Source organism: Leptodactylus fuscus, chromosome 7, assembly GCF_031893055.1.
Source record: "Leptodactylus fuscus isolate aLepFus1 chromosome 7, aLepFus1.hap2, whole genome shotgun sequence".
Classification (NCBI taxonomy): Eukaryota; Metazoa; Chordata; class Amphibia; order Anura; family Leptodactylidae; genus Leptodactylus; species Leptodactylus fuscus.
Window position 1 is genome coordinate 85,801,044 of NC_134271.1, and position 15,353 is coordinate 85,816,396.

General features: G+C 42.5%; 1 protein-coding gene across 1 annotated transcript; it reads left to right on the top strand.

Moving 5' to 3' along the window:
• Positions 1-2,248: 2,248 nt before the first annotated feature.
• CCDC197 (coiled-coil domain containing 197) lies at positions 2,249-14,985 on the top strand. Its single transcript, XM_075282451.1, has 9 exons — positions 2,249-2,363; positions 5,157-5,202; positions 5,653-5,829; positions 5,923-6,080; positions 6,714-6,796; positions 8,022-8,194; positions 11,838-11,948; positions 12,173-12,289; positions 14,183-14,985. Exons 1-9 carry the CDS (start codon positions 2,257-2,259, stop codon positions 14,330-14,332), a joined length of 1,122 nt encoding a protein of 373 aa, XP_075138552.1. The 5' UTR covers positions 2,249-2,256; the 3' UTR covers positions 14,333-14,985.
• The last annotated feature ends 368 nt before the right edge of the window (positions 14,986-15,353 follow it).

A 15,353-nucleotide genomic window follows, 5' to 3' on the forward strand; every position in this document is an offset into this window, starting at 1 on the left:
AAATCAACTGAATTGTTTATGTACATTTCTCTATATATCACATGTAATATGATGATCAGTGGAGACTGACAAATAGCTATTGATAGTGCCATGTGATTACATTTCTATGGTTTTCTTTGGAATTTGTGGAAGAAAATCCACAAGAACGTGTTGCCTTTTTAATAAGTCATCGGTGTCTGTGACTTGAGCTGCTGGAGATTATATTACCTGACTAAGCAGCCACTTCAGGGAAGCAGTTTTGCTGGGAGCCTAAATGGAGAGCTGTACCATGGTGTACCATGCAGTATGAACATGTTGTATATCGGTTCTAACAACTCTCTCGCTTTCTGACTACAATCATCATGTAGACCTAATAAATAAATAAAACCCACCTAGCATTCTTCCCTCTTGACTCCTCTGCTGCTTCACTGCATTAAACCTTAAATGAAGGAAACCTTTCACATGTGAATATAACTTTAGTCAGTCATATCCCTCATATTGTCACTAAAAGGAAGCTGTAGTCTTGGGCTTGATATGGAGGCATAACTTGATGCTGCTGAGCCCCTATGCAGTATCTCTAATGGCTACCTTGTGCCATTTAGAATAGTGGTATATTTTATGTGGCCGAGGGACCTTTTGGGTACCTTCAGAGTCCAGGATCTGGTAGTGACTGCTACTGCTGTACCCCCTATAGTTACATCCCTGACTCTGCATTGTCAGTATGCTAGCCGTGGCCCATTATTTTCAGTGGTTTCATACACATGCCATGTATTATCCTTGTAGGGGCAAGGTAAAACTCAGGACTGGTCCTATTCCTGTCCATTTTTCTGCTCAGGCTCACTATGGGAGGTGAATTGGCTAGAGTAGGGTACGGATCACACACAGATATCATCCACATGCCATCAGTGCCATGTGTCCATGCAGGGGCATAACTACCGGGGTAGCAGCAATAGTGGCTGCCACAGGGCCCGGGGCATTAGGGGGCCCGGCAACAGCTACTACCACTGCGTTTTTTGCTTTTTTTAATAGGCCATTACCGGCTGGAATAACGGGCCTTATTTACTTACCGATCCTGGCAGGGGCCAAGATCGGTAAGTTATGCCGCGGGCCTCACAAACACTATTATTATACTCGAGGGTCTTTTAAGACCAACGAGCATAATGATCGGAGGCCCAGGAGAGGTAAAGGAACATAAAAAATCAGTGTTACTAACCTCTCTGTGCTCCAGGCAGGGTTCGAGCCTACTTTTGTGACGTCCCTGACGTCACATGACCGGGGCCTGCGTCCTTATGCGTTACAACGCAGGCCCCTGGGTCACATGAAGTCCCGAACATCATTGAAGATGGCCGCCATAAGCAGGGAGCGCAAGGATAGGTAAATAAAAGTGTTTTTTTTATGTTTGTATCCCTCCTGGGTCTCCGATTATTATACTCTGGAGTCTGAAAAGACCCCAGAGTATAATAATTCTTCATAGGTGTCCACAATGGGGCATAATACTGTGTGCAGGGGCCACTATGAGGTATAATGCTGTGTGCAGGGGCCACTATGGGGTATAATGCTGTGTTCAGGGGCCACTATGGGGTATAATACTCTGTGCAGGGGCCACTATGGAGTATAATAGTGCGCGCAGGAATGTCGGGGGGGGGGGGGGGTCTCAGGGTCATCGGCGTTGACCTGGGTGGAGGGTGGGGGCTGTCAAAAGTTTGCCATGGGGCCCGCCATTCCGAGTTACGCCACTGTGGTCATGGATCCTGCAATGTACATATTCTTGTGCATGTAGCCTTAAAATGTGTTGCCATGACAAGCTGTTTGGGCGATGCCACTGAAGAACAGACGTCAACTCTGATATCTTCTGTAAAGTGAGGACAAGAAGGACAGAGCTGCACTACTGTAACACAGAGAAGTCCTCATCTGATAATATTGTTCAATGGTGCAATGAGTCCTACACTAAAGATGCCTTATCTGGCCATTTTGCATCATTTTCCTTCTATACTTGCCCCATTTAGAAATATTGAAGATGTAATCTGCTGCCTATTGGTAGAAATGGTGAAATGCATCACAGAAGGCACTTTGCGTCATATACTTCTGCAGCTTGTGTGTACTGGCTCTTAGTTACTAGAGAAGTTGTAATGGACCCTCCCCGGTAAGTAAACAACCCCTGTCCTGTTACCACAGCTCTGCCCGGGGCGGGGCCTGGGTGACTGATAGACCGTCGCTATGGTGATAGAAAGCAGAGCCAGATCTTACATTCCGCTGCAGGATACCAGAAACCGCACAATGACAGAGTGGGAGCAGCTACAGCCCCCCGGGGACCCCACAAAGTATCTCCTCAACCTAGACATTAGGAAGAGGAACGTCTTTGTCACCCAGCTGGAGGAGGGCAGGTGAGATGAACTCTTTGTCTGCTGCTGGGAGTGCGGGCTGACTGCACTTTACTATATACAGGCTTGTAATGGGGGTGAGGATAACTCTGTGACCTATTGTAAATGGTCTAACCCGGATCAACTCATTGTAATTCTATACCATAACTAGAAGCAGCAAGTTCAGGACCTGTAGAATTATTTCAGATCACACACAGGGATACAACACAGTGATGTAGAGTACAGAGAATGCACAGTAATGGATAATACATACCGTGATGTCACAGCACCATGATAATACACACAGTGACATCACAATATAAGGTTATAATAAACACAGTGATGTCACAGTGCCATGATAATACACACAGTGACATCACAATATAAGGTTATAATAAACACAGTGATGTCACAGTACCATGATAATACACACAGTGACATCACAATATAAGGTTATAAGAAACAGTGGTGACACAGTACAGGAATACCGCACACAGTGATGTCACAGTACCATGATAATACACAGTGACATCACATTATAAGGTTATAATAAACACAGTGATGTCACAGTGCCATGATAATACACACAGTGACATCACAATATAAGGTTATAATAAACACAGTGATGTCACAGTGCCATGATAATACATACAGTGACGTCACAGTACCATGATAATACACAGTGACATCACATTATAAGGTTACAATAAACACAGTGATGTCACAGTGCCATGATAATACACACAGTGACATCACAATATAAGGTTATAATAAACACAGTGATGTCACAGTGCCATGATAATACACACAGTGACATCACAATATAAGGTTATAATAAACACAGTGATGTCACAGTGCCATGATAATACACACAGTGACATCACAATATAAGGTTATAATAAACAGTGGTGACACAGTACAGGAATACCGCACACAGTGATGTCACAGTACCATGATAATACACAGTGACATCACATTATAAGGTTATAATAAACACAGTGATGTCACAGTGCCATGATAATACACACAGTGACATCACAATATAAGGTTATAATAAACAGTGGTGACACAGTACAGGAATACCGCACACAGTAGTGTGACAGTACCATGATAATACACACAGTGACATCACAATATAAGGTTATAATAAACACAGTGATGTCACAGTGCCATGATCATACACACAGCAACATCACAATATAAGGTTATAATAAACACAGTGGTGACAGTACCATGAAAATACACAAAGTTACATTACAATATAGAATTATGATAAACACAGCAGTGTCACAGTACAGGAATACTGCACACAATAGTGTGACAGTACCATGATAATACACACAGTGACATCACAATTTAGGATTATGATAAACACAGTGGTGACAGTACAGGAATACTGCACACAATAGTGTCACAGTACCATGATAATATACACAGTGACATCACAATATAAGGTTATAGTAAACACAGTGGTGTCACAGTACCATGAAAATACACAAAGTAACATTACAATATAGGATTATAATAAGCACAGTGATTGTAATTCTATACCATGACCATAAACAGCAAGTGACATTAGAATATAGGTTTATAATAAGCACAGTGGTGTCACAGTATAGGTATAATGCACACAGTAATGTCACAGTACCATGATATTATACACAGTGACATCGCAATATAGGGTTATAATAAACACAGTGGTGTCACAGTACCATGAAAATACACAAAGTGACATTACAATATAGGATTATAATTAGCACAGTGATTGTAATTCTATACCATGACCATAAACAGCAAGTTACATTAGAATATAGGATTATAATAAGCACAGTGGTGTCACAGTACAGGTATAATGCACACACTGGTGTCACAGTACAGGTATAATGCACACAGTGATGTCACAGTACCATGATATTATACACAGTACAGGAATAATGCACACAGTAGTGTGACAGTATGATAATACACACACTGACATCACAATATAGGATTATAATAAGCACAGTGGTGTCACAGTACAGGTATAATTTACACAGTGATGTCACAGTACAGGTATAATGCACACAGTGATGTCATGGTACAGGGATAACATACACAGTGATGCCACAGTACAGGGATAATACATTCAGTGATATCACAACACAGGGATATTGCCTACTATGATATTTTAGCATAGGGATAATGTACACAAAAATATATTGCAGTATATGAAGAAAGTAATTATAATGATGTCGCATGCATGCATTATGATGGGGGCCTAGTCAGTCATTAGTATCCCTTCCATCATTCACAGCACTTATCAGTAATTGCTCTCTAGGTCTTGCTGGAAATGGGCTCTGCCTTGTATATAGTGATATTGACAATACTAGTATAACCTGGGCATTGCCTGATAATTATATATGCCTACTATAAGTTATACACCTTTCTAAATTTCATTCTACAAAGCATTTTGGTATAACCTGGGCATTGCCTGATAATTATACAGTATATGCCTAATATAAGTTATACACCTTTCTGAATTTCATTCTATAAAGCATCTTGGTATAGCCTGGGCATAATCTGGCAGTTTCATGTTGGGTGTGTAGAATCAGCGTACATTGAAAAATTGGGTAGTCTGGAGCATTGGGCATACCGGGTACCGGGATCACTCAGGTCAGCCATCACATATAACACTGAGTTGTTTTCAGATTCTGGACTCAGCTGGCAATATGCCTTGTCAGTATAATGAAAAGAGACTTGAAATTTCCCACTGTGAGTTCTCAGTGGGGAGAGGATAATAAATCCACATTACGATAAAGCTGTAATTTTGCTTTACAGGGATGATGGGGATGAAGATGTCACTCAGATCCCAGTCATTAAGGAGGTGCGTTACAGGTTTGGTCTAATATTTTTTTTAAATTATAGGGCTTGCACGATAAGGAATCCCCCTTTCTCATAAGACATATACCATGGCCAGAGGTGAGCAGGATCACAGACACAGAAGTCAATAGCAATTACAGAAATCATGTAGCCTGGTATTCTTGGCTATTCCAATAATCTCTCCCACCTCTGGCCGTGGCCTACGGATGGCAATAACCCATGAAATCTAAGCTTATTTGTTGGTAATTTGTCTATGTTGGTCTTCGATAAATCTGTGTCAACAAACATCACTGCCTTTCACTTTGACACTGGTTTGTGGGGAGACGATTTGCACCAGTTTTTTTCACTTCACGATGTAAGCATATTGATAAATGTGGGTCACAGTCTACTACAAAACTGCAGAACTTACTACAAAAACTTTCATTAAAGTCTCTGTTCTTTGATTTCTCCCCAGGCTGCTGGTAAGATATTGGACACCAGTAAAAACACTTTACAGAACACATTGGTTTTGAAGAAAGAGGTGGAATATGACCGAGTCAGCCAAGAGCTGGTTCATAAACGAGAGGAGTATAGTGAACGCATGCGCTTGCTTGAAGAACGGAAGGAAGAGTTTGCACTGAGACAAAATGAGGTGAGACGGACAGAGGAAGCTTGTAGAGCACTACCAAATGAAATGCCCACAGATATCCTTATAATATTCATCTTTTGTCTCCATTGTCTGCAGTATTCCGAGAAGGCTCTAAAGTTTGAGAGGTTTCTGACGGACAGTGAAGCCAAGAGAAGACGGGCGATAGCAAAATACCAGACAGAGTCACGGCAAAATGAGCTACGGCAGATTGAGATGGGGGAGCTGGCAACACAGCTAGAAGAGAAGAGGAAGAGGTAGAAGTTAGGGTAGTGTCTCATTCACAACCTGGGAGCGTTGCTTTTGGGCTACATAGACCAACTTCTCCCCCCTCTCCCCCCCCCCAATTTAGTGCAGAGTCTGTGGGGCTGATTTATTAAACACAGTATATAATACCCCAACCTTAATGAATGGCTGTGTTGAAGTGAGATGCATCAAAATTATTAGAAAGCATATATCTGTTAATAATTTGGGCGCATCGCGGGTGGACTGTGTATTAGAAATTGTAATCTACATCAGCTAGAGGCTGGCATACAATTCAGCCATTATTTCTGCCACTTTTCTTTTGCAAATAATTTTTAGTTTGTTGGGGTATGCAGCCCAGACCCTCTCTGCCCACTCCTTAGGGAAATATGATGCAAATGTGGTAAAAGTCATGCATAAAAATTTGCAACTTTTGCAGAAAACTAGTGCACAAGACTTGATGTGTCTTGTCTGGTTCCGATCTTCAACACCACTTTTTGTAGCTTTACTTTTCAATAAATCCCAATATTTTCCTTTATTAGACAAAATTGGAGTTGTAGTGCTGTGCCGTCTCCATGGTGGGAGACTCGGGAGAATTTCAAGATGATTTCACTTATTTCTGATTCTTTCCATCATCTCATTTACAGACAGAAGAAACTGCATGAAAAGATGAAGACACATAAAGTCTATGAAGATTTCTTATTGAAAATGGTTGAGAAGGTCCCAGACAGTAAGTTATAGGGGTCTTCTCTACTTGGGATATACCAGTAACCACATTAGACTGGTTTGTTCTACAGTATGTAGGCTGAATTTATATTTCTCACTGTAGTAGTAGTAATGATTCTACCCAATGTGTCCATCCACTGTGTGTTTCCACCAGAATGTATACCAGCTTAATATATCGAAAACCATACTTAGCTGCAATATATTGTGTTTATACAAACCCAATGAAGACCAGCTACTGAGTGGTATCCCTAGCGGGTAGCAGTGCAATGCATAGTAGCTATAGTCAGTGGCGTAACTAGGAATGGCGGGGCCCCGTGGCGAACCATTGACATACCCCCCCCCCGACCGACCAGCCCCCCTTCCCCCCGCATTCCTGTACGCACAATTATGCCCCATAATTGTCCCTGCACACAACATTATACCCCATAGTGGCCCCTTCACTCAGTATTGTTCCCCATAGTGGTCCCATCACCCAGTATTGTGGCCCCATCACCCAGTATTATGCTCCATTGTTGACACCCATTAACAATTATTATACTGAAAAGACCCCAGAGTATAATAATCAGAGACCGAGAGAGGGATACAAGCATAAACACCGTTACTTATCTATCCCTGCGCCCCCCGCTGTCGGCTATCTTCAATGACGTCAGGAACGTCATGTGACCGGGGGCCTGTGTCGCAACGCATAAGGACACAGGCCCCGGTCATGTGACATCTGAGACGTCACACAAGTAGGTCTCGAAGCCTTCGCGGAGCGTGTAGAGGTAAGTAACACTGTTTGTTATGTTCACTTACCTCTCCTGGGCCACCAATCATAATACTCAGGGGTCTGAAAAGACCCCTGAGTATAATAATGATGTTTGCAGGGTCCGTGGTGTCACTTACCGATCCCGGCCCCTGCCAGGATCGGTAAGTAAGTAGGGCCCATTACCGGCTGGAGTAACTCCAACCGGTAACGGCCTATTAAAAAAAACAAAAAAATGCATCGGTAGCGGCTGACGCTGGGCCCCCTAATGTCCCGGGCCCTGTGGCAGCTGCCTCCGCTGCTTCCCCGGTAGTTACGCCACTGGCTATAGTGTTACATACACAATATACAGAGTAACCTATGTTTTAGTCTACCTAATATATACCAGTCTATGTATATGCAGTGTGTGCATACCAATCCAATGTTTGCTAAACTTAGAGTAATATACATTTTGTATACCAACTGTTTCTCATTCTAATTGTAGATTACCTAGAATATGGTGTAGATTCCCCGGTGAAGGCCATTATCAGACGCTATGAGACCCTCTCTCTCACCAATGAGAATTTGGTGAACAATCTCACAGGTCTTGCAGATGAACAGGAGAGTTCACAACTTAGACTGGAAGCTCTGAAAAGACAGCACGACACCATCAAGCTGGTAAATAGATCTCTGCACCCTGGATTTTCAGTCGACTCTTGAATGGGCAGATACCACTGTAATAAATTAGCTTAAAGGGGTTGTCCCATAACAAGGATCCTATCTATACTGCTAGTTTATGTGGGTATAAGACTTTTTCTAAATATATTGCTTTATCAAAACTGCTTTGTTTGGCCACTATCTTAATTTATTCACTTCATTGTTGACACTGGCCCTTGGGATTATCTCATTTGCCAAGTGATGTAGCTGCCTGCTTTGGGAGGGGGGGTGAAGGAGGGAGGGAGGGGCTGACAAGCAATGGAGCTCCTCATATAGGGGAGGGGGAGGTGAGAGCCCCGGGATTACTGTGTTGTCTATCTTCAGCTTTTCCACTTATCAACCGGTTTAATTGAATTTGGCTGATAAGGTCTGAGATAGGGAGTCCGTTACCTCTGTATGTAATGCAAGCTGACGCAAATCCAACTCTGCTACAGCAGCTTCATACTGTGGATCATAGCAGATAGCAGAGCAAGTGAAACCCCGCCCACCAATGTGCGAGAAATCCAGGAAGTGAAGAGAGTACAGAGCCTTCAGGCTGCAGAACAAGAGTTATGGGAATACCCCTTTAACTCCTATAATTCAGGGGTAAGGGAGTTACATGTCCTATATCAACTGACTACAGTCACATCCCAGATAACACTTCCCAGAGTGCAAATCAGGGCAGACACTGAGGAAACAGTCAGTGTTGGAACATTTCAGCTCTGAGGGTTACAGAATAGTAATTACAGCTCTGGAGTATAATACAGGTTATAACTCAGGATCTGTACACAGTGGAGAATCCTTTTTCTTTAAGATGAGCAACTTCTAAGAAATCCTACATTAAAAATCTTGTGACTGGGGTTACTCACATGACCAATTTTTAGACAGTCCTATTTAACGGAATATCAAAAAATAGAACATATACTATTTTTGCCCGTTTTCACAGATTCCTCAATAGGAACCGATAAAGGATCCGTGAAAGTTGGATACAAAAATGTCCTTTTTTTCAGTCGTCTGAATAGTGCCTTATATAGCAATCTTATCAGACAAGAACCAGCTATTCTGGATACATTGTTGTTAGTTTCTTAGTACACTCCTGAAAGTGATCTCCTCAGAGCTATTCTCCCATTGTGATAAAGTCTTGCCAGGAGAATTGAGCAATCTTAAGTTTTGTACAAGCAGGGACATAATTAAAGGATTATGGGCCGTTCGCTCAGATTCAGCCCTCACTGAACAATAGATGATTGTAGACTAAAATAACTGAATTATGAAACACAGTTAGAAACAAAACAATGGCCGACTGTAAAAGTGTCAGAGATAATCTGCAGCACTGATCTGATGCGATGGCAAAGTAAGCTGTCTGGTAAATGCTGGCGATCGTTGTCCTGGCATAGAATAACAGTATGGGTTTCTAGTGAACAGTTTATCTAGTCAAGTGTTGTCAGTAAAAAAAATGGACAACGGACAAACAGAAAACTATTATAGTGAATGATGTCATTAACACTTCCGTGTTTTTTCACAGTCTAAACTTACAGTGATTAATGGACGCGTGACATCGGTTTTTTTAACAGACACAAGGCAGAATTAAATTCAATGTCAGTGAATGGGGCTATACACACGACTGTTATTTTGACGGTTCATTGTAATGGACCCTCAAAATATAGGTCATGTCCTATTTTTGTCTGAAACTGTAATCTATAGGGGATCTATGAAAACGGTTGCCCCTCAAGTGCAAGGTGGCCATGAGCAACATTTTAAGATAAGATAACCCTTTACTAGTCCTTTACTAGTCCCACTATGGGGAAATTCAGTGTGTTACTGCAGCATGGATAATACAGTAGTATATTAGAAGAAAAGAACACATACAAGCTCAGAGTAACAGATACTAGAAGTCATAGCAACTAAAAAGAAAGACTTCATGATCATTTAGTTCTCTTTGCGGAGTGATCTTCTTTTAGCCTGATGTTGATTATACAGCCTGACCACGGTTGGGAGGAAGGACCTCTGATAGTGTTCCCATGTCGGTCATTGACAGTACTGCCAAGTGCTGTCAGGGTCTCATACATGGGATGGCATTATTCTCCAGTATGGAGCTCAACACGGACAATATCCTTCTGTTAACAAACACCTGTACTGGGTCCAGGGGGCTCCCCAGGACAGAGCTAGCCCTTTTAACCAGCCTGTCAAGTCTATTTCTGTCCCTGGCTGGTATGCTACTCACCCAGCAGTCCACGCCAAAGAATATGGCTGATGCTGCTACAGAGTTGAAAAAGGTCCTAAGAAGTGTCCCCTGGACTCAAATGGCCCTCAGCCTCCTGAACAGGTAGAGCCTGCTGTGACCTTTTCTGTGCAGCTCATTCAGGTGATAAGCTCAGTCCAGCTTATTATTGAGGTGCACACCCAGGTACTTATAAGATAAGATAATCCTTTAATAGTCCCACGATGGGGAAATTCAGTGTATTACAGTAGCATGGAAAATACAGTAATAAATTACAAGTAAAGAACACATCCAAGCTCAGAATAGCAGATAGAAAAGACACTAGGCGTCATAGCAACTAAAAATAAAAAGAAAGACTTCAGGATAATTTAATTCTCTGTGTAGAATGATCTTCGCTTAGCCTTATATTGATTATACAGCCTGATCGCGGTTGGGAAGAAGGACCTCCGATAGCGCTCCTTCTTACACCTGGGGGTGAAGCAGTCAGTCACTGACAGTGCTGCCCAGTGCTATCACCGTCTCTTATAGGTCCTGACTATCTCAATGCCTGTCCCCTGGATGACCATCGGATTCGGAGCATGTCTCCATTTACTAAAGTTCACAACCATCTCCTTGGTCTTCCCAGCATTAATCCTGAGGTGATTCTGCGGGCACCATTCCACAAAATCCCGGTTTAAGTCTCTGTGCTCTCTGTCATCTCCGTCTGTGATGAGGCCTAATATTGCAGAGTCCTCGGAGTACTTCTGTAAGTACCCTTAAGGGCCCATTCACACGTAGGAAAATGGTGAGAATTTTTTTTTTTTTTTTTTTTTTTTTAATGTAGATTGTGAGCCCCATATAGGGCTCACAATGTCCTTTTTTTCCTATCAGTATGTCTTTATAAAATGGGAGGAAATCCACGCAAACAGGGGGAGAACATACAAACTCCTTGCAGATGTTGCTTTTAAGGTTGGTAAGAAAATAAATGTATGTACTATTTTTTAGGGCGGGTTCACATCTGCGCCCGTGCACACTTTAAGCAATCCTGCTGGGTCTTCTGCCCTTAGAAACTGGACAGGGGATGGAAACACGGCAGTCAGTTTTCAAACCCATTCAAGTGAATGGGTTTGAAAAGTGAGCGCCCATGAGCGTTTTGTACCTGTCCGCGGCAAAACCATTTTTTTTAACCGGACACAAAGTCCGAGAACCTTGAGAACCTTGAATGGGACTTATGGCAGCTAGTGACCGTAGTCCTCATGTGTAAATAGTGGCCATTCTCTGACCTGAATGTATGGATAGATTGCAGGTGGAATTGCACTTTAATTTTCTCCCATTTGTTATAATGATCTTGTTTCGGTAGTCTTGATTTCCCCTGTAAAGCTATTGAACTACAGTTCCCATCATGCCACATATCTCTGTTTCCCTCAGACGATGACTAGTGAACTGTCTCAGCTACAGTTGGAATACGACCAACTCAGGGAGAGAAACAAACAGCTGGAAATGACCTTTAACTTGGAGAAGAGTCAGTTCCGAAACCAGGTAAGAACATCCTGAACTTAATAAAGCATGGAGGCTGTAGTTAGAACTAAATCTTGTAGAGACAGAAAGTGAATCTGCTTCTCTTTTACAGCTAAGCCATTCTGTACTAGTAGAGCTGCAGTGTAAAGCATGTGAGATCACCCTGTATAGGATGTAATGTGGTATATTTTGGTAGATATAGTGTTTATTGCAAACATTGTGACATTGAACCTCCATCTCTACAGAGTGTAGAAATTGGCAGCTTATTGCTGGCTGTGATTAATCTGGCCGATCAGTGTCACATGAAACATTATGGGCCGCTGGCTGAAGTGGAACTTACCCAAAAACTGGATATGATCAAGGTATATCCTACAACTCTTATATTCATACAAGGCTCATTTAGGTTTATGCCAGAAAGTTCGCAGAGTTTTCTTTTGAGGACTTTCTGCTTCAGTTAACCTATAAGAAATCTTCCAGAATTTCTGTAGGTATAATTGACATGCCGCGATTTCCAAAAACCGCTGTGTTTTTTTAATGCAAAGTGGGGATGGGATTCACTAGTGTTTACACCATATGGGACCCCTGCCTTAGGGTGCATTCACACTACGTTTCCTGAAGCTTATTCTGAACGTAAAACACGTTCAGAATAAGCGGCGTATAAAGCAGCTCCATTCATTTCTATGGGAGCCGGCATACGAGCGCTCCCCATAGAAATGAATGGGCTGCTTCTTTCACTGCAAGCAGTCCCATTGAAGTGAATGGGAAGTGCCGGCGTGTACGGCTCGGCATGAGCAGAGCTTGCCGTATACGCCGGCACTTCCCATTCACTTCAATGGGACTGCTCGCAGTGAAAGAAGCAGCCCATTCAGTTCTATGGGGAGCGCTCGTATCCCCGCTCCCATAGAAATGAATGGAGCTGCTTTATACGCCGCTTATTCTGAACGTGTTTTACGTTCAGAATAAGCTTCAGGAAACGTAGTGTGAATGCACCCTTAGGCTGTATTCACATAGCCAAGCTCTGACTGGTGAACATGCTCTCTGTCCAGGCCACATTTCATGGACTGAACTGAGCTGTGTGAGCAAAGCTCACTTCATCGTAGTGCAGTATGATGCGGTAAGTTCCTCAATGGCTGGACCGCTACAGTACCCAGCTTGCAGCTTTATGTCAGTACTGTAGAAATCTGACCATTTGTGGGGCTCAGTAGATCATAACTCACTACAATGCAGTGAGTTTCATTCACCCAGCTTACTTTAGTTTATTAAATACAGCCGGCACTCAGAGCGCGTTTACCAGACAGAGTTGGTCGTGTGAATATGGCCTGAAGACTTGTAGGGCTGGAGCTGTAATAGATCAACATTATAGCTGTCATGCAACTTTCTCAAGCAACTAAATGACAAATACACTTAGTGAGAAGACTGGTGCCAATAGGAAGAAAATTTTGCCCTTCAGTTTTGCACACATGGCCTCTAATTGCAGGGCTACATGCCCTCTCCCCTTATTGCAGGTCCTCATGCCAGTCTTGATTGCCCCGGAGCCAGCACAGGATACATCTTGGGAGAAATATACACAAGCTACCATTTCCACCTGATTTTGGGCTCGTGCACACTGAGTTATATATACACGTGTAAAAATAAGACTCCCATTGACTTCAATTAAATCTTTTACACGTGTTAAAAAAACGTGCCAAAAAACGCGATGCGTTAGGTATAAGGAAACCTCTGCAGAATTTCTGTGAAAAGCGCTGTGGGAAGAACCGCAATCCGTTCCCACCACGGTTTTTGCCACAGAATTTTTTTGCACAAGGCCTTAGCTTTACTTTGTTTCACTACATGGAGCCTAAGGCCGGAGTCTCACGGGCCGAAAACACCGCGATTTGTACAGTACTTGCAAAATGGATGGGATTCATGCAAATCCCATGCCCACTTTGCGGAAAAAATCACAGCGTGTCGCGGTTTTGAAAATCGCAGCATGTCAATTATATCTACGGAAACGCCGGCGGCTTTCCCATAGATATAATTGTAACAGGAAGTCCGCGGAGGAAAATTCTGGGAACTTTCAGTTCAAAGCGCTGCGGGAAGAACCGCAATGCGTTCACTCTGCGGTTGTTCCCGTAGCGCTTTAGTGCGGCGGTTCTGGCCCATGAGGCCTCTTCTTGGCTTTAGCTAAAAAAAAAAAATGCAGTAAAATCTGCAAAAAAAAAGCAGATTTTCTGCATTGTGGGACCTTTGTCTAATAGTTTTCTGTCTTTTCTCAGGAATATATTCTGGAAAAAATGCAAATAGAAAAATTAGCAAAATCTCCTTATGAGGACCTTCAGCTTCTGTCTTTTACGGAAGAACGTAACACAAAAGTGAAGAAGAAGACGAGGAACAAGGAGCCTCAGAAAAAAAACCTGTACAAGTGACACATGTCCAACACAGGATCAAACATGTGACAGCAGAACAACAGTGATAATGGATAACAGTGGCGCTACAATCTCTTCCCAGGAGGGAATGAATGCCACTATTTGTGTCCTGGAGTTAAGCAGTCTGTAGATATGTGTGACCTGTCCCCAGGCATGTTGTTGAGTGCTGACTGTTTGTCTGGAATTCCTTTAGACTACATTCACACAAACATTTCGAAGTCTGTGGGAAAACAACATAGATGGCACAAGTCTAATTTCCATGTGCCGTTTGTGCCCTCCACAGACTCATAGATTTCAATACCAAACCTGGGTTGCAAAATAGGAATAGGACCTGTCCTGAATTTTGCACCTGGGGTCACAGCCCCATATACAGACTGTGATAGTACACAGTTGTCATGTGTATGGGGCTAGTTTACTAACTATGTACACATTCCTGTACGTGGAGCCTATATCTAAAATCCCAATAGCTCAGAATCTATGGAAACAGAGTCCAAGGTCACTGTTAATATAGAGACACCTGAAGTTAGAAATTTCATGGTCCAGTCACAGAAGGCGTCTGCATCCCCCTGTCCAGTGTGTGAGAGGTGGGTTGGTGGTGGCTCCCGGGATAAGGAATCTCATTGTTCATTGTCAGGAGTCTTGCTGGTTCAATTGTAAATATGAAGTTTAATAATTAAAAAAATAAAGTAAAAATGAAATGTCTATAATAGTGATAACAATTATACAAAATGCCTTTTGACTAAAGTCCCACGTTGCTGAAAAGTTGCTTTTTTTGTTGCAGGTTTTGCTGCAGTTTTTTGAGCCAAAATAAGGAGTGGATTTAACAGAAACAAAACGTACAAATGCTACTTTTATATTTGCCATTTCCTTTTCGATCAATAAAACGCAGCAAAATCTGCAACAAAAAAAGCAGTTGATTTTATAGTGGGATGACATCCGAGTTCCTTCTGTCCCTAGTTGATTTCAATGGGTGGTTCCGTTCTGTTCGCATGTCATGGAGCAGGATAGGAAGTTTGCATCA